The sequence below is a fragment of the Sander vitreus genome, chromosome 4 (genome assembly GCF_031162955.1).
Source record: "Sander vitreus isolate 19-12246 chromosome 4, sanVit1, whole genome shotgun sequence".
Taxonomy (NCBI): Eukaryota; Metazoa; Chordata; class Actinopteri; order Perciformes; family Percidae; genus Sander; species Sander vitreus.
This window is the reverse complement of record NC_135858.1, coordinates 5,108,855-5,130,476: the sequence shown is the minus strand read 5'-3', so window position 1 is coordinate 5,130,476 and position 21,622 is coordinate 5,108,855. Positions and strand designations below refer to the sequence as shown.

The window sequence follows — 21,622 nt, the reverse complement described above, 5'->3', positions numbered from 1 at the left end:
TCCAGACAGACAGATAGACAGGCACAGGTGTCTAGCCCCTACTCTCTTTGATGCCCATGAGTGGCTTGCAGAGCTGGTTCGGACAGAGAGCAGCTGGGGTCAGAGATGTGACTTGGCAGTGAGATGCATGTGGGCTTATAAGGTTCTCCAGTGTATTCTTAGCCTTGCTGCACATAACATTTGTGTGCGCATCACCACATTGTTGGGTGCATAGCATTTCTCCAAAGAATACATACGACATTTGAGGCGTCATCAGTAGAGACTAGAGAGAGATTAAGGCCAAGATTTCACAGAGTGGTTATGGACTTGTCAAAGCTGGCTTGGCTCAGATGTTTACATGCTGGACACGCTGACACCTGTCCAATCAGAACATGGATAAGACAGCTCCACTCCTGTCAACATGTCTTCACAGGCAGATGCAGAACAAGGCCTTGTAGCTTACAAGATCACATGGAGGCTGTTGGAGATAGTGTTGGAAAAGATGTGATGGAAATAGCTGGGTGAAAACAGCTATTTTTCTGTACCTCTGCTGCTCGAACAGCTAGTTTAAAGCAGTATAAGGACTTACTTGTTTGCCTGACTGAAAGTGAGCAGTGCTTACAGCATTACAAACAGATTATTAGATAGACAGATAATTATTATTACTATCACTAAACATTTTCTGGAGGGTGTAATTATATAAAAAAATGTAACAATTGTTAATCTATGTCTGGTCTAGGTCTAATTAAACCACCTCCTGAACTATTGTCTGCTCCCTCAGGCGTCACAGCATCAGTCAAATATGGATTTTACCTTTTGCGGATACCATGTGGACTGACATGAAGTATGTGGTTATTATCTCCACATCCTACCACATCGTTGCAGTGTTTTTCGTCTAAAACAGATGTGTCACTATCCCTGGGGTATATGTGAGGAGAAGTGGTGACTGGAAGTTGCATCTGGACTAATGGCTAATGGTGTCTGTTAGGGAGGACAGAGACAATACAGGGCAGCATCAGCCAGGGGTGAACCAGAATGCATACACGATTTATAAAAAAAAACAAAGACAGAAGAGCATGGATACAAGATATTATAAAAGATATAGTATTATCCACTCTGGACTTTGTGTTTGCTTACAGAACTTGGCAGTCAGAGGTTGATTTATGTGGGAGAGGAGAACCAGACAGCTAGTTTAGAAAGGAAGGTAAGGCTGTTCACCATGTGAAAACAATGTGAAAGTTAAATCTCCTTCTGCCCTCTCATTTCACCCTCTCACACACATATAGCACATATAGAGTTGACTTGCATGTGTGGATGTAGGTTTTTTGTTATGTTGCCACAGCTACTATATTTACTTTCTTTTGCATGTGATCACAGCGCCCAACTGTGCAAGGTTCACTGTCTCCAGTGCAGTCTGCCTATCTACTGTATCTATCTATTTACAGTATCTATCTTTCCACCTATCTGGGTATCACATACATTATTGTTCCTGTTCCCATGGATTCTACAGACCTCAAAGGAAACAAACACAGCGGGCTACAGTTGACGTCAATGTTTTATTTACTGTGGGGGATAGATTTGTCACCTCCAGAGGCAACTCACACACCTCATTTGATCCACCTGTCAATGATTAGCATTTCATTCTGAATGAATAAGAGGATGGTTGTTGGCCTCACTGATTTGGATTTGATGATCAAAGAGAGCTGTGGGTGTCGCGGTTGTGTTGTGGCCACAGCGTCCGTCAGTCCAAACGGTGATTATGAAGAGAAGAGAAAAGAGAGTGAAGTGATAGATGCAGAAAGCGGGGGTCAGTGAGAATAAGAATTAATGAGCAAGCTACAAAGCTCAGAATTATTATATCAGTAGCTGAAAAATCGCCTTCACCCCGTGTGGCTTTGGTCTAGCTTCATGTCTCCATTAATTAGGCAATGATGAGGCCATGGTTAATGCTTTAAATCAGTAGTTAGAGGCACTGGGGTTAAAACATTGTGCCAACAGTGTTTTAAAGAGCCAATAAATCTGCATGTTCTGGACACATTCCCAATTACCACTGTCCTGTTGGCTGTTTACCAGTAACATGCTTATGTTGCTGCTGCGATCAGAATCATCCTGTGTGAACAGTTGGATAGCAACAGATGAAGCAGCTCTCAGCACATGTGGGCAAATTATGTACACAGCTGTGCACAGCTGACTCATTATCACTTGCAAAAACATTGGTATGCATGACTGTAAGCAGCTCTCCCTTTTGATTAACAAACAACTTGCTACAAACAGCTCCTAATATAATCAGGATTGTTTCAGTGTATTGTTGGTGGAAAAAAAGACACGCCTAGCTACACAACTTTTCGTCACAGAGCATTTAAGGGAGCTGAACTTTGATTTTCCTTCTTGTCTCTGTGAAACTAGCAAGAGGAGACAGGTGAATGATGTGTCTTAGGTAAGCTGTTATGTTTGAGGACTGATCTCCACTTCAAAACCTCAGCGTGAGGACAGCATTCACCTCTTTCTTTCTTCCTCCTCTTCTTGCTGGCAGAGGTGGCCTTCGGCAGTGCAGTCTTCAAGAGAAATTCTTCAAAGGAGCATTTCATCTGCCAAGTGAAGACCTCATCAATTTTGTTTTCTTCTCTTAAACCACTGTCCCTTCCTCAGAGCTCTGGTTGTTTACGAAGAGCGTTATGTGATATTTCTTCTCCATTTCTTGCAGCTGGTTGCATAAGGTGCTTTTGATATCTTGTAAGTGACAAAATATTATAATATTTTTCCCAAACACTTTGGAAGATCTGTCTGTTATTGGTGGCAATTCCTCCTCAGACTGATTTCTCACATCCTCTCTGGGGTATATGATGCGCATTGCGGGGCTCCGGGAGCATTTTCCTGTCCCTCATTTTCCACACGAGCAAGACGGGAACTGCCAGCTTGCTTTCATGCCCCAGCCTGACTTCTGCCCACTGATTAAAAGTCAAATATTAAAGTGCTCTGTTGTGAGCTCGGCCTAATTGATTCTTTCCGCTGGGTGCACACAGAATGGGCTGACAGCAGGCGATACCAGGCTTTGTCAACATCGGGCATGCTGCCTGACGCTCAGGACGGCACCCCAATAAAGCCCCCTGTGAGGGTGCCAACCTGCGGCGCCACACACAGAGAGGCCACTCTGCACTTTGGTCAAGCTTTATAGTAACAACACAGAAGCAGCTCATTCCTTTGCTGTATGTCAGCTCCCATCAGCTGGCTGGGAAGTCAGTTCGCTATTTGCAAGGAAGTGGCTGGCTGTGAAGAAAGTATGTGTGTGTGTGTGTGTGTGTGTGTGTGTGTGTGTGTGTGTGTGTGTGTGTGTGTATATGTGTGTGTGCGTGCGTGCGTGCGTGCATGTGTGTGTTAACCACTCAGCTATCTTAAGCTATCTGGGGCGATGGTGCTGAAAGGAGGTTTCATCTGAATTCCACAAAAAGCCTTCTTCTTCTCTTCTGATCCCCAGCTCTCCTGCCGTTAAGATAATTGCTCTAATAGCTTTTAATCACAGTTGTGTTGTACAAGGAGCTTACCAAACACAGGATAGCACCAATTGTCATTGCTGCCCACCCTGTAAAAATGGAGGGCATCTGGTAAAGATATCTTCTTCTGATTGAACCCCCATATCATTTGCCTGTAGTGTCTCACCCTCCCTTAATTGCAATGTAGGGATAAGTAATTGAATCTCTACAGCAGTAAAAGATTGTCACTCTCTACTCCATAGGCCAAGGCAGTATATCGCTCTCCCTCTCTTGTCTGCTTACCCTATGAATTTACTGGCTATTTTATGTGTGTCTTGAATTGGCTGTACTACTCTTTTCTACTTCACATGTAGGGGAGTTCAACAGCAATCTTGGTGCTATGCAATGCTCATTAAATGCAAACATTCATCCACAACGCTTCTCTCATGAATGTAATTGACCTTTTCATTCAGGGTGATCCACAGTAAAAGGTTATTAATTCCCCCGAGTTGAAAAGCTGGCTATATCTCCTGTCCTGTCTGATGCCTAATGTTCCATCTGAGCTGATAGAAAGGTTTGAAGGTGTGTGGGGGTGGGGTGAAGGAGGTCAGAGAGCTGGCCGCTGGTGCAGTAATTACTCTATTAGTGAAATGGGGCCGCACTCTGACACAGCACTAATTACAACACAAGGGTGATGAACCTGATCAAGGCGCTGCTAATTCATGTTTAATAAAAGAGAGAGTAAGAAAACTGAAAAAGAAGGCGGCAGGTAGCCATCGGGTGTGTGTAGAGAACATTTTGAAGAGGACATAATCACAACATGTACCATTTCCACCCGTGCAAATCCAGTGCTTTCTGTACTTGAATTTTTTCACATCACTTTTCAGTGTGACCGATCGGCAGTACAGGCGTGGAATGGTCTCTCGGTTGCTTTAGGAGTAAAGGCTGCTGAAAAGTAATCACAATGTCCTCTCCTCTGAGTACTAAGCAGGGTTTCATTTCTACCTCCATCCTGTTACTTCCCTGCTGTAGATCCCAGGGGGGTCCAGAGGTTGAGTGGGTCATGATCACAACCACAGGGGGCCGACAGCTGGCTGCCTGTCTGACAGAAGCCTAATGGAGGTCTAATAGGAGAAAGTCAAGTCCCAGAGACCACTGCTGTGACCTTGACATGAGCCTGTGGAGGCAGGTAAAGAGGAGGAGGAGGAGAAGGAGGAGGGACAGCAAGGTGAAGTTCCATTATAGAGGATGACAGGCAGGTGGTTTAAAGATATTTTTCTCCTTTCTCAATCTGACTATCTGTTTATTGTTTAGATTTTTCTTTAAAGTTTGAAATGTTGTTTTCTGTGGAAGTGCTGATAAAGTATTCTGTTTGGGCGAAAAATAATTGAGATGGCAGCAACTTGCTCTTTTTATTACGACATGCAGACTAAAACCGAACCGATATTTTACTTTATAAGTCGATTTCAAGTTTCAATTATGTTCTAGTAAAGTTAACTGCCAGTAGTATTTTAAACTTGATGACTTTGGCGACCGATTGAGTCCCTTAACAGTTACATTTTGTTTCAGCTGTTGCAAACAGACTCCATCACCACTGGCACCTGAACCTTTATGATGCTCTAAAGGCCCTGATACACCATCCCGACGGCTGACCGTCAGCAGAAAAGGCAGTCGGACTGATCAGTCGGCTCCCTGAGGTCCAAAAAGTGTCTTGGAACGCACCGAAGCGACGCCGACTCGAGCATACGTTCTGCACGTGTGCGAGACATAATACAAAAAATGAAAACCGGAAATGACAAACGCGTCACGTGGGTCTGGCATCTCCAGCTGACCGATAATGGCGGCTTGTTCGAAATATGATCTCGTATTTTATGAAAATAGTTCACTGAAACGTGTTTCTGAAAACTTCTGAAAATAGGCCGTGCAGTTGCTGAATCTGTCTTCATTTCAGATCGACAAAGGTCAGTTTAAAAGATTTTCGTCAGATTTTGAGAGGCGTTCGTCACTCATCCCGCTCGCCATTTCCGGGTTAGCACTCCACCAATCAGATTGGTCATTGAGTCCGACTGCCGGCAGTGCCCACCCTCCGACCCAGCAAGTCAGGTCGGCCAAAATGAAGGCCGACGGCCCCTCCGACGGACAACGGCACGGAACACACCAAACAGACTTGAGTCACCGACCTCGCCAGACTGTCCGACGGCCGATTATCGGGTTGGTGTGTCACGGCCTTTAGGCGGAGTATGTTTGTAACAAAAGCAAGTACTTTTGCCCGTAACTAGGGCTGGGTACTGAATTTGATACTTTTTAGGCACCGAATTTCCTCCTTAGTATCGAGTATATCACCAAATTTCAATACCTAAGGAGCAAATGTCATCAGCGTCAGTGAGCCAATAAACACGCAGCATGCTTCTACCAAGATCTAATCATGCTGGTGATTGGCTGTCTAATGTCGTAGAGACACGCAGGAAAAACTCTACGTTAGCACAGAGATGGGGCTCATGTAGTAGGAGCTTAAAAATAAATCAAAAATATTTGTGCCGTTATGTGTATTGTTGTAATTTCTTTTTGAAATGGATTTTATAAAATTGGTATCTAAAAAAGTATCGTTCAGGAACCGCTATCAAAATTCTTTGAACGATATAGCCAGCCCTACCCGTGACTATTTCAGTTACAACTAATTGTAACTACTAACTAAACAACATTCCTCCTGATATCTTTAGCATTTCTACATTTGTACATGAGTATACACGTGCCAGCATGTGTGTGTGTGTTTGTGTGTGTGACTATGTAATGTGGGCATGAGTGTGTTTGTCTCCCTCCTCAGTCAGTGATAGAGATCAGAGGGGTCAAGCCTGCAGGGACAGCCAATGAGCAGCATCCACAGTAAAGGGAGGGCCACTACCACTTGATCAATCTGAGCTATCATTAAAAGGCTGCCAAGCCCTTTTTAACCCGATACAATATCAATATTGTAGCACCACAGAGAGACCTCCAGAGCTGTTAGGCAAGCCGCTGGCAGCTTAACTGTCATTACCGGGCAGGCAACATGCCAGAGACCCCCTTCATGGACCACTTAGGCTCCCCCCATGGTCCCAAACACAGGTCAGCACAGACAGATGGGCTGTCTGGGCAGCTGTCCAGGGGACGAGGCAGAGAGAGATGGATACCGCCCTGTTGAGGAGGAGACAGCCTGCACTCTCTCACAATATGGAGGGATAATGTGGGCAGGGTGTGTTGACCGCGTGCAACTACACATCGCTGCGGTTTCACCTGAGGCTGGTTTGTTTGCCGTGGGTATTTTCTATGTTGGTCGTTTACCGTGGATGATTACAAGGACCATCACACATGTTTGTGTTTAAACTGAACAAATGACAAAGACTTTAGTTCAAAAAACACACTCTCTGAACTCTCTAGGTGTTGTTACAGATTCAAAATATCTTCTCTGGGTTTTGGCATATATCCCAAGATTCCTGCTGAGAAAACCACAAGCACTGAATAGCGCTTTGTGGTGAGTAGAGCAAATGGGGGGAATATAAGTGGCTATACATAGAAAGCCTCTGTAATTCAGATTATTGTGTGGAGGTCTCCCCTCTGTACTCCAGTCTTAACCCCCTGTGTGGTTCTGATAGGGGAGGGAGGGATCAGTATGTGCGTCTCTAAACCCCCAGTAATCCTCCGACAAAGGGGCCAGGAGAAAGCCAGCTAGCGAGGGGTAGGGAGGTTAGGACAGAGAATGGGCGGAGTGAAGAAGTAAAGAAGTGGTTGTCGCCTCTCCAACCCCCAAGGGTATGCTTAACAACAGAGAAGATGGTCCTCACTGCGCCCAAAGACCCCCACCACCACAGGGTAAAACATCCCTCTGCTGTCAAGAGCCACTGTTTATCAGTCGAGTAAAAGAATCCCGAGTCTGTAGAAGTGATTACTTCTTCAGCAGCTGAACTGTAACTTCCAGCCAGCATATTGAATAATCTGGGCTGTAATTTATTCTGCGGGCTGGGGGCAGTTGTTTACTGAAAGTTTAAACCGATATTGTCTGTAATCATCATTAAGTCAGGGCCATTAGGAGCAGTCCCCAATGCAGGTGCTAATTTGATGATGGGAGATAAATGGCATGTAATTAAAACACAACAAATGACAACTTAAAATCTAGGAGTCCTGTGGAACATGATCCAATTCTACCAACATGTGTGCAGCTTACAAACTAGAGGGTTAATTTCATTGCCCTGAGCAGATACATATCACTGTGTGCAGCCCAATAACGTTCCTCTCATCAAGCTTTTTTTGTTTTATGCAGTTCTTAGCAGATCATATTTGCTAAGATATATATATATATATATATATATATATATTGTGTGGAGGTCTCCCTTCTGTACTCCAGTCTTAACCCCCTGTGTGGTTCTGATATATGTATATACAGGTGCTGGTCATATAATTAGAATATCATGAAAAAGTTGATTTATTTCAGTAATTCCATTCAAAAAGTGAAACTTGTATAATGTATACATTCATCCCACACAGACTGATATATTTCAAGTGTTTATTTCTTTTAATTTTGATGATTATAACTGACAACTAATGAAAACCCCAAATTCAGTATCTCAGAAAATTAGAATATTGTGACAAGGTTCAATATTGAAGACACCTGGTGCCACACTCTAATCAGCTAATTAACGCAAAACACCTGCAAAGGCCTTTAAATGGTCCCTCAGTCTAGTTCTGTAGGCTACACAGTCGTGGGGAAGACTGCTGATGTGACAGCTGTCCAAAAGACGACCATTGACACCTTGCACAAGGAGGGCAAGACACAAAAGGTCATTGCTAAAAAGGCTGGCTGTTCACAGAGCTCTGTGTCCAAACATGTTAATAGAGGCGAAGGGAAGGAAAAGATGTGGTAGAAAAAAAGTGTACAAGCAATAGGGATAAGTGCCACAGATTGATCGACTCCATGCCTCGCCACATTGCTGCAGTAATTCAGGCAAAAGGAGCCCCAACTAAGTATTGAGTGCTGTACATGCTCATACTTTTCATGTTCATATTTCAGTTTCAGTTGGCCAACATTTCTAAAAATCCTTTTTTGTATTGGTCTTAAGTAATATTCTAATTTTCGGAAATACTGAATTTGGGATTTTCATTAGTTGTCAGTTATAATCATCACAATTAAAAGACATTAACATTTGAAATATATCACTCTGTGTGTGATGAATGAATGTAATATACAAATTTCACTTTTTAAATGGAATTACTGACATAAATCAACTTTTTCATGATATTCTAATTATCTGACCAGCACCTGTATATGTTTAATTTCTCATTAGTGCTGCAGTTACGCAATGTCATGCAGAAGTCATTTGGCTGCACTGAGGTCTCAGTGAGGAGTTAGGTCTGTGGAACAATTGGCCCCGGCTGATTTGTCGTAATCCATTTAGCTGAGATGTGACACTCTGTAGGGGGGCTTTGCCTCTGGTCAATAAGTGCCAATAAGAAACAGCCATCACTCAGCGGGCTGCCCTGTCCACCAGTTTGCTCACTTGTTTCAGCTGTCAACCTCTGTCTCAAAGGAGCTGGCAATTGTGCCGCTCTCTCGGACGCACCACAAATGGGTTTCCCATACAAACCTCAATAGGACAGGAAAGGCAAGGACACTCGCAGAATGCAAAGCAGGCACATTTCCCTCTGACATCAGAATAAACCCATCTGAAGTGAAAACAGCTACGTATTTACAAAACACCATTGACAGTTGCTCATTCTCTGAGTCTTAAACCCCTGGAGGTGGGGCTGTTGGGGGGTTGAACCCAAGTCAGGGACAATCGGGGCTCTGTTTGTGTTTTCTCTAACACCTCCGTTTTCTCTTTGGGCTCTGTTGGAGCGTACTGCAAGGATGCAGAGGAGGAGGGGTAAATGCCGTGACCCTGCTGTGGACCCTGACTGAAGCCCCCCTCAAAAAAACCTGCAGACCACCACGCTAGCCCTACATGCCAACAGGTTGCTGCTGGAAACAGAGACCAAAAGCAAAGTGGACGTGTGTAGATGAAAGAGAAAACGGGCACCTTAAAAGATGGAGACCGAAATCAGTCACCTAACCATGCTCACTGCAGCAGGTTTTGACATTGTTATTTGTGGTGTGGCTGCATTCCAAGCTCATTATGAAGAATATCTTCACTGTGTTAGTTTGTTAAACCTGAAGGAGACAAAACGGCAGGCAGTAGCTGTGTGATGTCCCACTAGTGCTGCCGGGGCCAAACTATTTCAGAGCAATACAACAATACTATGCTGTTCATTTCCTCCAGATTCAGAGATAATTAGCCTGCTGTTCTCTCCTTTTATTTTCCCTTGTTGGAGAGAGAAGTTTGAAGTCTGATACGCAGAGTGTGGGTGTGTTTGTGTTTCTGTCTGTCGCTCTGCCTGTGTGTGTGTGTGTGTGTGTGTGTGTGTGTGTGTGTGTGTGTGTGTGTGTGTGTGTGTGGGGGGTACATTTATAGTCAACAGAACAGACCCAGGGAGTCTGTCAGAGCTCTTTGTTCTAATGCGAGAACACATCATGACTGGGCCTTTTGTCTGAACTGACACCATCATACAGTCTATTTCTTTTCCTACCTCTCTCTCTCTCTCTCTCTCTCTCTCTCTCTCTCTCTCTCTCTCTCTCTCTTCCTCACCCTCTTATTTTTTCCACCAAACTATTCATCCAACATCCCATCACTCGCACATTTCAAGAGATAATGGGCCCTGTGGATTATAGAGTTGCAGAGATAGAGATGATTTTTCTTCCCTGTGCCTGGGCCTGGACCAAGCTAACTGTGGCCCCATTTCCACCTGGTATAATCATATCTGAGTAATCCAGTCACAAGTAGACAGCTCTAAGTGCAGATGTAAATGCACCCAGGACGCATTGAGGATGCATTGAGATACGATTACTCAGACCACATTCGAGGTGGTCTGGGCCACATGTGGCCACATTCTTATAGCAGTGTGTACGGGAATGTGTGGGCCACATTATGGACCGCATACTCAACTGTGAGCACAACTATGCAAGTATTTCCCATGTCACAGAAACCACTGAAAGTAAATCGTGCATTTTGGATGTTATTATCATCCTGTCGTGATGTGTCACTGTTTTTGTTCCAATGCTGCCTGCTCTTATATCCCAGGTTGTCTGGAGCTCTGTGCAGCACAGTTGCCTGGAAAAGGTATACAATAACCTTATTTTAAGTTTCATAAAACCCCCTCAGAAATTAAGAATATGAAGGATATTACTACAGACATAACTGTTCTTACGTCGCAACTTCTTCTTTTGCTATTTAGTAGTCTTGCATTGCCAGACCTATCTCCACAGCACTGTGTCAGCGCTGGAGTAAGTAAAAATAGAAGTGCATCTAAGATAAGTTGATATATGTGTGTGTGTGTGTGTGTGTGTGTGTGTGTGTGTGTGTGTGTGTGTGTGTGTGTGTGTGGGCTTGTTTAACTATATTCATGGGGTCCAAAAACCAGGAGTCCAGTATACTTGTGGGGTCTTGACAGCTTTGTGGGGCCAAAATGCTGGACCCCACAAGTTTAAAGGGCTGTTTGAGGGTTAAGACTTGGTTTTAGGATTAGGGTTAGAATTAGGTTATGGTTAGGGTGAGGGTAAGGGTTAAGGTTAGGCATTTAATTGTGATGGTTAAGGTTAGGGTAATGGGCTAGAGAATGCATTATGTCAATGACGGGTCCCTAAAAAGATAGTGCCACAAACCTGTGTGTGTGTGTGTGTGTGTGTGTGTGTGTGTGTGTGTGTGTGTGTGTGTGTGTGTGTGTGTGTGTGTGTGTGTGTGAACGTTTGAGAGCTTTCCAGCCAGAACACATCACTGCTCACCCTTTTTCTCAGAACAACAGACTCACTGCAGGATTAATGATGCGTTAAGTACTCAAATTACACTCATTCATATTTCACTGTATGGGCAGCACATTCCACATGGAATTAAAGGTTAGGGAAGAATAGCACGTATAAGAAAAGAAACACACAAATGTAGAGGCAAACAGTTTAACAGTAACTGCAGAAAGAAATATTTCACACTCGAGTCTTCTCATCGCACCACAAATCTCATTTTCTCACTTTTAAGTCTAACCACTGCTCTTTGTGTCAGCGTATTTAAACTTGCTGTGCAGGTTCTGGCTGTAATCTTAAAATGTCTGCGGAGTACCTAGCTTATTGGAACCTCAGGGAAATCTAAAATCTTCCCGGTGAATGGGATCAGCCCTCTGCATTACCTCTTGTCATTCTCAACTATTAAAGTTAGTTATTAGGAAGTACATTTGTCAAAGGAATGTCAAGGCTATATGTTAAACCAAAGAGCAGTTGGAGAGTTATTGAATATGATTTCAGGGTTATCAGCCAGGGACTGAAGATTTTGAAACGACAGGGATGACCATTAAACAAACACTATAAGATGTTAGTTTAGAGATCATTGGTAGACTCTTGTCTCTTTACTACACCTCAGCATTTACATAGACTGTCTAGTCATACATATTGTGTTATTACTGATCTACATCACTAACTAGACCACAATTTGCACTTACTGTATTTTGACTCTTTACTACATCTCAGCAGTGATATAAACCTTATCACTTTCGCATATCCATCGACTTACTTACACCTCACTTTGCGCCGGCTTTGTAATGCCTACTTAATCTGTACTTTATGTAGCTTATTGTATTCTGTATTCCTGTATTGTATTGAATGTGAAACTGTATGTTGTCCTGCATGCTTATGCTTTTCTTGGCCAGGTCGCCGTTGCAAATGACAACCTGTTCTCACAGGCCTACCTGGTTAAATAAAGGTTAAATTAAAAATTAAAAACAATTAGATTGCTTAAAGCCCCTGTCTTTAGGAGACTGTCCTCGCCAGAGGAAAGACAGCATTTGTTGGTAGTTGGAACATCTCAAAAGTACCCATTTTACATTTCGTACCAAAGTTGGAGGGTTCTTACAGCACAGAGGAAAATAAAGGGGTAGGTGTTGAGATAAATGATAGGCACACAAAGTCTTTGTAACCAAAAGGTTTGTTTTTGTCATGAAATTCATTACGAAACTCTTGCACACAGTTCACATTTACCAATTACCCTTTAGCCATGATGGCAATAGTTTGGTTTAGAAATGGGTTTCTTGTAGTAATGAACCTACAGAGAAGTATCACCTGTATCTGCAGCTCCCCTTGGATTTACATAACTTTGTCGCAAATTTCACTCTTATTGCATTGTTTCCGAACGCAGCAGGCATCTGTTTTCAGCGAAAAAGCTTTAGAAACCCACTGTACACTAGCTGCTTAGCACCACACAACTTACAGACACAGTTAGCGACTAGCTTTTAAACATAGTGGTGCATTTAGCAGTTAAACAGATATTTTCCTCAGGAGATGGAAGAGACCAAAAACAGAGCTAAAAAGAAAGTGAAAATTGGACTTAATTCATCTTTCTGACCAAAACAAATCTGTTATTGCTTTTTTGACCATACCTTAACTACAGTTTAGGGTCAAATGAACAGGAAATGCCAAAGAACATAAGATTGACGAGCCTGATTGAAAATAATGATTTTGCAGCTGTGTTTTTCCCAGATTCTGGTGGCGGAGCAAAGATTTGCAAGCAGATAATGATAGATGAAGGATGGCAACAAACCATGGGTTCTTATTATCATGAAAAAAGCATTCCATACTGTATTGAGAATTGCAAACCCTTCCTTTCACCGAGACACATACTTGTAGGCACGCACACACGTACACACGCGTGCGCGCACACACACACACACACACACACACACACACTTCTCTGAGAGAAAGTTACTCTCACATAGATGCATGCCGTTGCAGAATTTGCATCTGAATGCAAACTTTTGTTGGTAAATTCAAGGGTCCTTGGAGATTTTGCACATTCTGTTCAGAGCTAGGCAGGCCAATGGGAACAAAGTCACACATTAGCAAAGCCCTGCCAGCCTCAATTATGACCAAAGGGATTGGCTTGATAGTGTTGGAGCGGGCCACATTCAGAACTGGATGTGTCTATTTAAACTTTCCTGGCCACTTTCTTTATGTTTTCCTGCACTAGAATACAGTGGATGGCAAATTCCTGCATCAAGAACAACATGGAATAGATTTGGAGGTTCTCTGCTACCTTATTCTGTTTTATTTCATATGGAAGCCTTGGTCTGTGAATCTAGTTTTCATGTTTGGGAAGAATCCATCTGCAATGGAAATGCTCAGGCTTTGTTCTTTCCAGACTGTATGCCTAGAGGTTCTTTCCCTTTCTCAAATTTTCTCCATCTTTTTCTCTCCATCTCTCTCAGAACATTCGTGATAGAGAATCCAGGAGTCTGGCTTCAAGCTTGTGGGCTTTCTCCTCCATATTTTATATGTGTTATGAGACACAGCTGATTAAATTGCAAGTGTTCGCCATGACTCGCCCTCCTTCAATATGTAATAAATGTTTTTTTCCTCGGTTTTCTCATATTCTGTCTGTGTTTCGTGCCTTCTCAGGGGGCTGCAGATTGGTTGAATCAGACTTTATGCCTGTTTCAAAGCCCAACGTGTTTTATTTATAGGGAAAAGGACCTTGACGCCTTTGCAAAGTCTTTGGAAGATTTATCAAGCACTCTCTCAGCTTCCTCACTGCCTCACTTGAACCGTGATACTTATGCCGCGTTCTATTTACCTCGGAACTCGGTTTTAACGAGGTCAAAGTCGTAAACACGCCCCCTGACCTCGGATTTACGAGCTCGGAACTCAGACAACCTCGCAGTAGCCCGAGTTCAAAATCCAACATGGCTGCCCCCTGTATCAACAGTTGTGAAAAGCTGCAGTAACGTAACGTTATAAGCACTTCTGTCTTATTTGTGTCACTAAATCAGTCGTTCACACAGGCATGTCCAACTTCTATCTGTGGACATGTTGTTACGCTGTTTGCATGCACAAAAAACAGTGTAATGCGTTGTTATCAACTGGTATTACTAACAATAGCTAACCGGGCTAGAGCTAATGAAAACAATAAAAATCCGACTTTTAAATGGAACGCATTCAACTCTGGTATGACGTCAGTCCCAGTTCCGGCTTCCGAGTTCCTAGGTAAATAGAACGCGGCATTAAAGTAGATGCATGTTGTTGGGCAGTGTAACATATCTGTCTGTTGATGTGGTGTGTGTTTTCATCCCTCCAGTCTTGCAACCGTCTTACCATCATGTCCATGCTGTGACATGACCAGCTCTGTTGTCACTGCATTTATAATTCAGTCTTATCAATAAAAGATGGAAAGCATTAAGTTTTTATCTGGGGATGCAGTGCTGCTGTCTCTTAGAGCCTCTTTACAAGCGAATGACTGAAGAGCAAAACTTTACTTCCCTGTTCTGACTTCCAGGCATCACTTGGCATTAGTATAACCTTAGGTGATCCTTGTTCTTCAAACATGGTTTTAGAAGCTTATTCCTTCTGTGATCTCATATTCTGCTAGCTTACTCCCCAGCCCTTCCTCTCGAAGCCCCCAGCCTTTAATGACTTTTGCTGAGAGTTATATTTACTCTATATATAATGCTCCTCTTACAATCAGTGTTGTCAGGCTGAATTAGCAATGTCGTTGCGTTGCTAACTAGTGGAAATAACAGAGCTGATTTGGGCAGAGTTCTGTCCAGAGAACAAGCTCTAAATTATCCCAGTTTACAGAAGCAACATGGCTTACCTTTGCATTATGAATTTGCACAACCATCACATTGGTCATGTTGTTGGAGATAATGGCTTCTGTCTGTTTAGACATTATGGTTTCCTCTTTTTTCTTTGCGGTTTCATGTAGCATCTGCCACCCGGCGAGATAAACAATACGGGTAGATAAAAGAGAGAGGGAGAAGAGAAGGACTGTATGTGTCAGTTGGAGCTGATAAAAGCCTAAAAATCCAATTAGTCCTTAGTATCAGCGGGAAGGAAGAGGCCTCATGGGACTAATGTCAGAAAATATCCACCACCGTGGCATGTCAATAACACAACATTTACCTACTCAGCTATTGATAGATCAGCGTGTAAAATCGAGCTGAATGTTTTCTTGTAAATCAGGACTATAATTGGTACACTTTCCTGACGGGTTTTGCCCACATCAGCTTTTTGAACGGATCAAAGGGAAGTACTGTACCTTTTACACCACAAACCACTCTAAAAGTGGAGCCAATGGCAGAGGACTGTTAATTTGAGCATACTGAATCCATTCTTAATTCACTGTAGATGCCCTGGAATCCATTTTGGTGACAGGGTATTCACTGCTGGTTGCAGACAGAGCTAGTTAAATGTATCATTCTTTCACCAGGTTTTTTTTTCTTGTGGATTTCCTCATCGCTTGTGTCTTGTTTTCATCCCGTGCCAGAAATGAAAGAGGGCTGTAGGCAGGGAGCGAACACGACAAAGGAGCAAGGACAATTTCAAACAGCACAGAGCGCTGGGTCAGAGCTCATGTGTTCCTCCGGGGGAAGAACCACATGTCCTGGGAGTAGGAAACCAGAGCAAACACAGCTGCTGTTGCAAAGACTTATTTGCATGTGTGTGCACACGCACGTATTCACATGCACGCCATGTGTATTTGCTTAAGTGTGTGCGTTTTGTGAAAAGCAAGACCATGGAGGAGGATGGAGGACATGTGTGGGTGTTTGGGAAGACCTTAAAGGCAGGGTTGGTAACTATTTCCAACAACACCTTTTATATATTGTTTGAAATGGTCTTTACACCCCAACGGCAATAAATAACGTATGCGCTCTGAAAAAGTAGCGAAAAAGGTCCGTCATCTGTAGCTGCTGTAATCCTGTAAAAACGCCCACCAATCACTGCCTAGCGGTCTGCTTGGAAAGAACCAATAAAATGCCTCCTTGCCCCGCTGCGCGTACTCTACCCCTCCCGTGCACGAGCCTGAGCTCAATACGCGTCGTCGCCACATTGCTAAGAGTAGTCATGTTTGTTTTAAACATTCGGTATGATCATTTTAGGTGTTTGCTTACCGATGAATGGGACATGAGACAAAATTGCGGTCCTTTCTCTGCTCTGAAGCAGCGACTCGCTGCGCACATCTGTGTGTGGGTCAGAGCCCCGAGGGCAGGGGGAGGGGTTAGATGGCGCCCCGAGAAGATGCTACTTTCAAGTCTCGCTAGCTTTTCAACATTACCAACCCTGCCTTTAATGAGCCCAATCTGGAAGACAACATAGATCAGAGAGGAACAGGGAGCTTTGTCTTAGACAGAGGAGTGAAGTTTTTTCTGTAATCATCTCTTCTCTTAAATGTTTAATATATTTAAGATGTTTTATTCTTTTAAGAACACGCGGTTGCATGTGTGCATCTGTTTATTTGTGCCTGCTTATCACCATTCCAGTCGGGTTGTTGTTAAGGAGTTGCAGTCCCTACAGACATAGGCGGCCGTTGTGTTGTTGTTATTGTCTTCATCTTCTGGCCACACACTCCTTGTGGACACACAAACGCATACACACACATGCCTAAAGCCCCACCTTTTTTTACTGACAGTAGAGCATCTCAGTGGGCGCATGGATACTGCTGCTGCTGCTGCTGCTTGTGCTTGTAAACTGTGTTTATGATTTTGCTCACTGAGGTATATTTCTTGCTGCTTTAATTATTGCCTCATTTCCACTGCGTGTTTCTGCTCGACTCGATTCCACTCGACTCACTCAGGTGCTTTTCTCCATTTTGTTTTCCACTGCAGATAGTACCCCGTCAATGTAGGCGGACGTCTTAGCTGATCGTCATAGCGATGCCAAGTAAAACTGCTGTGACATCGTCTTTGACGCAACACAGCTCACGTTACTCGCTCCGTCGAGCTCTCGCTGGGATCAATTGGCAGCCAAACAGAGGAAAGTCTGCAATTCGCCCATTGATCACAGTGTGGTTTTGCGGGCTGGCTTTTTTTTCAATCCAGGCCAAGTGAATATAAAAATTGCTGGTATTATATTGCCGGTGGCTTGCCTATTTAAAAATGGCGGGTTTGTGCAGGATGTCCCTAGTGACAATTCTCTCTGACCAATTAGTGTTATAATGAATGAATGCTCAATGAAAGATATGTGGAATAAAATAATGTCTTTTTATTTAGGCTATTTTTATTCAAAAGTAAATGTGATAAAAACTATTTTACAACCTAATGTTTAATAGTCAATGTTTTATCTGCTAAGATGTATTATGTAGTGAACATGGTTGAACCGTATGAATCTAAAGTAGTAAAGTAACAACCCTCTTGTCCATTGCTTTGTTTGTCAGGTACTGCTGCTACATGTTTGCAAGGGACTATAACTAACAGTTGCCATGATAATCTCAGAGGGGATGTACTTTTAATGGAGAAGAGTTATTAGAGAACTAATAGGATTGTAGTGTAGTTTTGGTGAATTACATGTAGAGATTAATTATGAAAAAGCTCTATTTAACACGTTCTTGACTCTAATTGTTATGTTAAACTTACAAAGGAGAGCAGAATTTGCAATTTTCTGCACGTCTAGAGGCAGTTTACTTTTATTGACCTTGGTGATATTGCCACGTTAATATTAACTGCTTACCTTTTGACAGATACTTTAATATTTTTTCTGTTCCACACTGTGAGCTCCCTAGGTCAAATTTAAAGTCAGTGTTTTCGGGCGCCTGGGTAGCTCACCTGGTAGACCCATATACAGAGGCTCAGTCCTCGTCACAGCGGCCGCGGGTTCGGTTCTGACCTGTGGCCCTTTGCGCAATGTCATTCCACATCTCTCTTCCCTTTCATGTCTATGCTGTCCTGTTGAGTAAAGGCCTAAAATGTCAAACAAATTCTTAAATAATAAAAAAAAGTCAGTGTTTTTCGAATCTTTAGAACTGAAGTCCTGCTCTCTCTTCACATTGTCACTCTGCTCATTGACCCCTATCTTCATTTTCCTCCCCTCATCTCCTTCTCTTCTGTCTCTCTCCTTCACCTCTACCCCCTCCTCCCCCTACCTCCTCTCACCCCACCTCCCCACATCCCTCATATCCACTCTAACCCTCTCAGGGGGAGGTGAGTTCTGAGCTGGCCCTGGGCCCAGGCCCATTAGCCCTAGCCATGTGCTCATCACCAGAGATCATTACACCCAGCCAATGACACCACTCTAATGCATCATTAATGATTGATTAACGAGCTGAGCTCAGCCCAAACGGGTGCATTTGTACGGAAGAGCACCCTGTAATGGCTGTGCAAGGCTTGCATCTGCTATTCTTCACGTGTGTGTGTGTGTGTGTGTGTGTGTGTGTGTGTGTGTGTGTGTGTGTGTGTGTGTGTGTGTGTGTGTGTGTGTGTTTTATTCTTATCAGTCTCGCTCTGTGTCTTGTCTCTCAGGTTGAGTGAGGGTCCTGTGTTTGAAACGAAGGACTGAGGAGGTGACTACAGGGTAGCGTGATGGCAGGGCGGGGGCTCTCCGCCCCTCTCCTTCTTCTTTTCCTCCTTCTTGTCCTGGGGGAAATCCTTCCTGTGGCCCAGGGTTCTGGCTACCTGACTGGATATCGCCTCAGGACTCGCCTGCAGAGGGACCGCCACTTCCGCAACATCCGACCCAACATCATCCTGATCCTCACTGATGATCAGGACATAGAACTGGGTAAGACATTTCCCCCCCATTAATCCTTATACTGTATGTGAGTGTTTACTGTGTGTTTGTGCATCTGTTTCTCTCTGTTTGCTTTATGTCCATGTCCCATGGGTATGGGTATTCTCTCCATGTGTATCCAACAGCATCAGCAAGTGAAAGTCAGCCTAATGCTGCCTCTTGGCACCACAACAACTGGCCCACTCAAAGTCATGTGCTCCCTTTGCCAACTCCTCCAATGCTGGCATGAAATGAGGGCGGCCTATGGCTTCCATTGTCTGGGTTCCAAACCCTGGCCATCTCCCTTCCCGCTTAAGTCCTTTAGCGGCGTATTGGACTGGAGTGGCTGCATAATGGCCTCTGTGACATCTTTTGTCCTCCTGTGATCGCTAGTGAGAAGACTCCCATTGAAAAGCAGGAATTTATGGTCAAGCATCTGTTTTCCCAAACAATCACCATCAGGCTGAAAAGCTTTTAGTACACAGGAATCCAAATGGGTTACACTTTACCAAAAAGATTTATTCCCTCATTTACCCCTTCTTTTTCTCTTACCCTGTCCATAATGGTTTTTGCTCTTTCCCCCTTGTGCCCTATATTTATATTTTTCACTCTGTTTTCTTCAACCTCTCTCTTTTTTCTTCTCCAATCGTTTTATATCCCCCTGCGTCCCTTTCATTTCACTCCTCTGCCTTTGAATCTGCTTTCACCCTCCTAACCCTTCCTACAACCGACCCCCCTCCCCCGTTTTCTCCCAGGCTCAATGCAGGCCATGAACAAAACTCGGCACATCATGGAGAAGGGCGGCACGCATTTCTCCAATGCTTTCTCCACCACGCCTATGTGCTGCCCATCCCGCTCCTCCATCCTGACGGGGAAATATGTGCACAACCACCACACCTACACCAACAATGAAAACTGCTCCTCACCCTCGTGGCAGGCCCACCACGAGCCACACACCTTTGCTGTATATCTCAACAACTCTGGCTACAGGACAGGTGAGTGCCTCAAGTCTGAACCATGACTGTCAAAAGTAGATTCAAACAGGTACGTTCACAGATGCATCAAGCTGGTGGACCAAACTTAACATGCTGCTCGCCTGTTCCCTCTCAGCCTTCTTTGGAAAGTATCTGAATGAGTACAACGGTTCCTATGTGCCCCCTGGCTGGAAGGAATGGGTAGCACTGGTAAAGAACTCTCGCTTCTACAACTACACCCTCTGCAGGAACGGAGTACGAGAGAAACACAGCGGTGACTACTCAAAGGTATTTATTCAGTCCACCTGAGATATATCACACTTACCTAAAGCTGTCACAATTGTGACATTTTAGTTGATTAATTGTCTTATTCTGTTCATTTTACACCACATAGTGTTGCTATTGTGTTTGGCTTTGCAACTAGACCAACATCCATTCTGTTAATTTCAATGATGCGATTGTTGGAAAAGGAGTGCGATTCATTTTAAACAGTTTGCTTTAGCAATATTTTACCCACTGCAAAATGATTTATTTAAACTTGTTCTAAAACTGTTCAAAACTGAAGGCCGACCAAACGTAAACGAAAAAGTGGTTCAAGACAGTTAATTAATGCAGAAGGAGGCATGATTTTATTTAAAAAAGTTAATAGGCAATCCAAAGTCAGTTTTAATGCAGCATTTATTCAAAGAGAAACTGAAACCTTAACTGTACGTTTACTACTACTAGACCGATTTACTGTTCATTTCTTCTCTGCTCCAGTCACCAACAGCTGTCTGCTCTGAGCGCATCCACCGTCCTTTAACACCATGTTTTCATCCAAACATTTGTATGTGAATTATCTAATTAGAAACGCTGGATGGAATCGACAACTCCAGCATACCTTTCCCCAGAGCTGTCAAACACACTGCTGCATCCTTAAATCAAAAGGGCCGTTATCGGCACCTCTCTGTCATCATCTTGCTTCAGAAAGCAACAAATATAGTCTCATATGAGCTGAAACAGAAGAACCTGTCAAACAGCAGTAGGATCTATACAGCCAAGCTCTCTTTTTTCCCATGTTTTTTCCTGACATTGGAACCTTGTGCTCAGGTTGACAACCTAATTACCCAGCTGATGGAACCGCACCTAATTCACTTTTTATTTTTGCCACATTTCTTTTTTTTTAATTCCCTTAATTGTGGAATCCAACAATTATGCAAAATGACGATTGACGAGGGCGATTATGTAATAATTGTGACACCTTCACAGAATGATTGCCTGCATGAAAGTAAAATTCAAACAGTATTTTTTAGATTGCTTTGCGATATGCAATTATCTATACATTTTAAGCAGTTAACATTAAATAAACATATGTTATGAATCTGTAAATGTATCTTTTTTTGACACACACCAGGTATATTAATGGGCACTGGCCCAGCATAGTGCTGAAGGTTTTGACATTTGCTCTTTCACTCCCTCTGTCACTCACTGAGTACCTGATGGACAATGTCTGCTCGCTCCACAGGACTACCTGACAGACATCATTACCAACGACAGCATTAACTACTTCCGTATGTCTAAGAGGATGTACCCTCACCGTCCTGTCATGATGGTCCTGAGCCATGTTGCTCCGCACGGTCCAG

At 43.4% G+C, this 21,622-nt stretch overlaps 1 protein-coding gene across 1 annotated transcript in view; it reads left to right on the top strand.

Annotated features, from left to right (window-relative positions):
* sulf2a (sulfatase 2a) overlaps positions 1-21,622 on the top strand; it is a 38,208-nt gene that overhangs the window by 6,924 nt on the left and 9,662 nt on the right. Inside the window, exons 2-5 of the mRNA XM_078247851.1 lie at positions 18,780-19,038; positions 19,782-20,021; positions 20,137-20,288; positions 21,505-21,622. The exon at positions 21,505-21,622 is cut by the window's right edge and continues 52 nt beyond it. Coding sequence (XP_078103977.1) covers positions 18,840-19,038; positions 19,782-20,021; positions 20,137-20,288; positions 21,505-21,622 — 709 coding nt within the window. The 5' untranslated portion in view covers positions 18,780-18,839. The remainder of the gene's footprint in view (positions 1-18,779; positions 19,039-19,781; positions 20,022-20,136; positions 20,289-21,504) is intronic.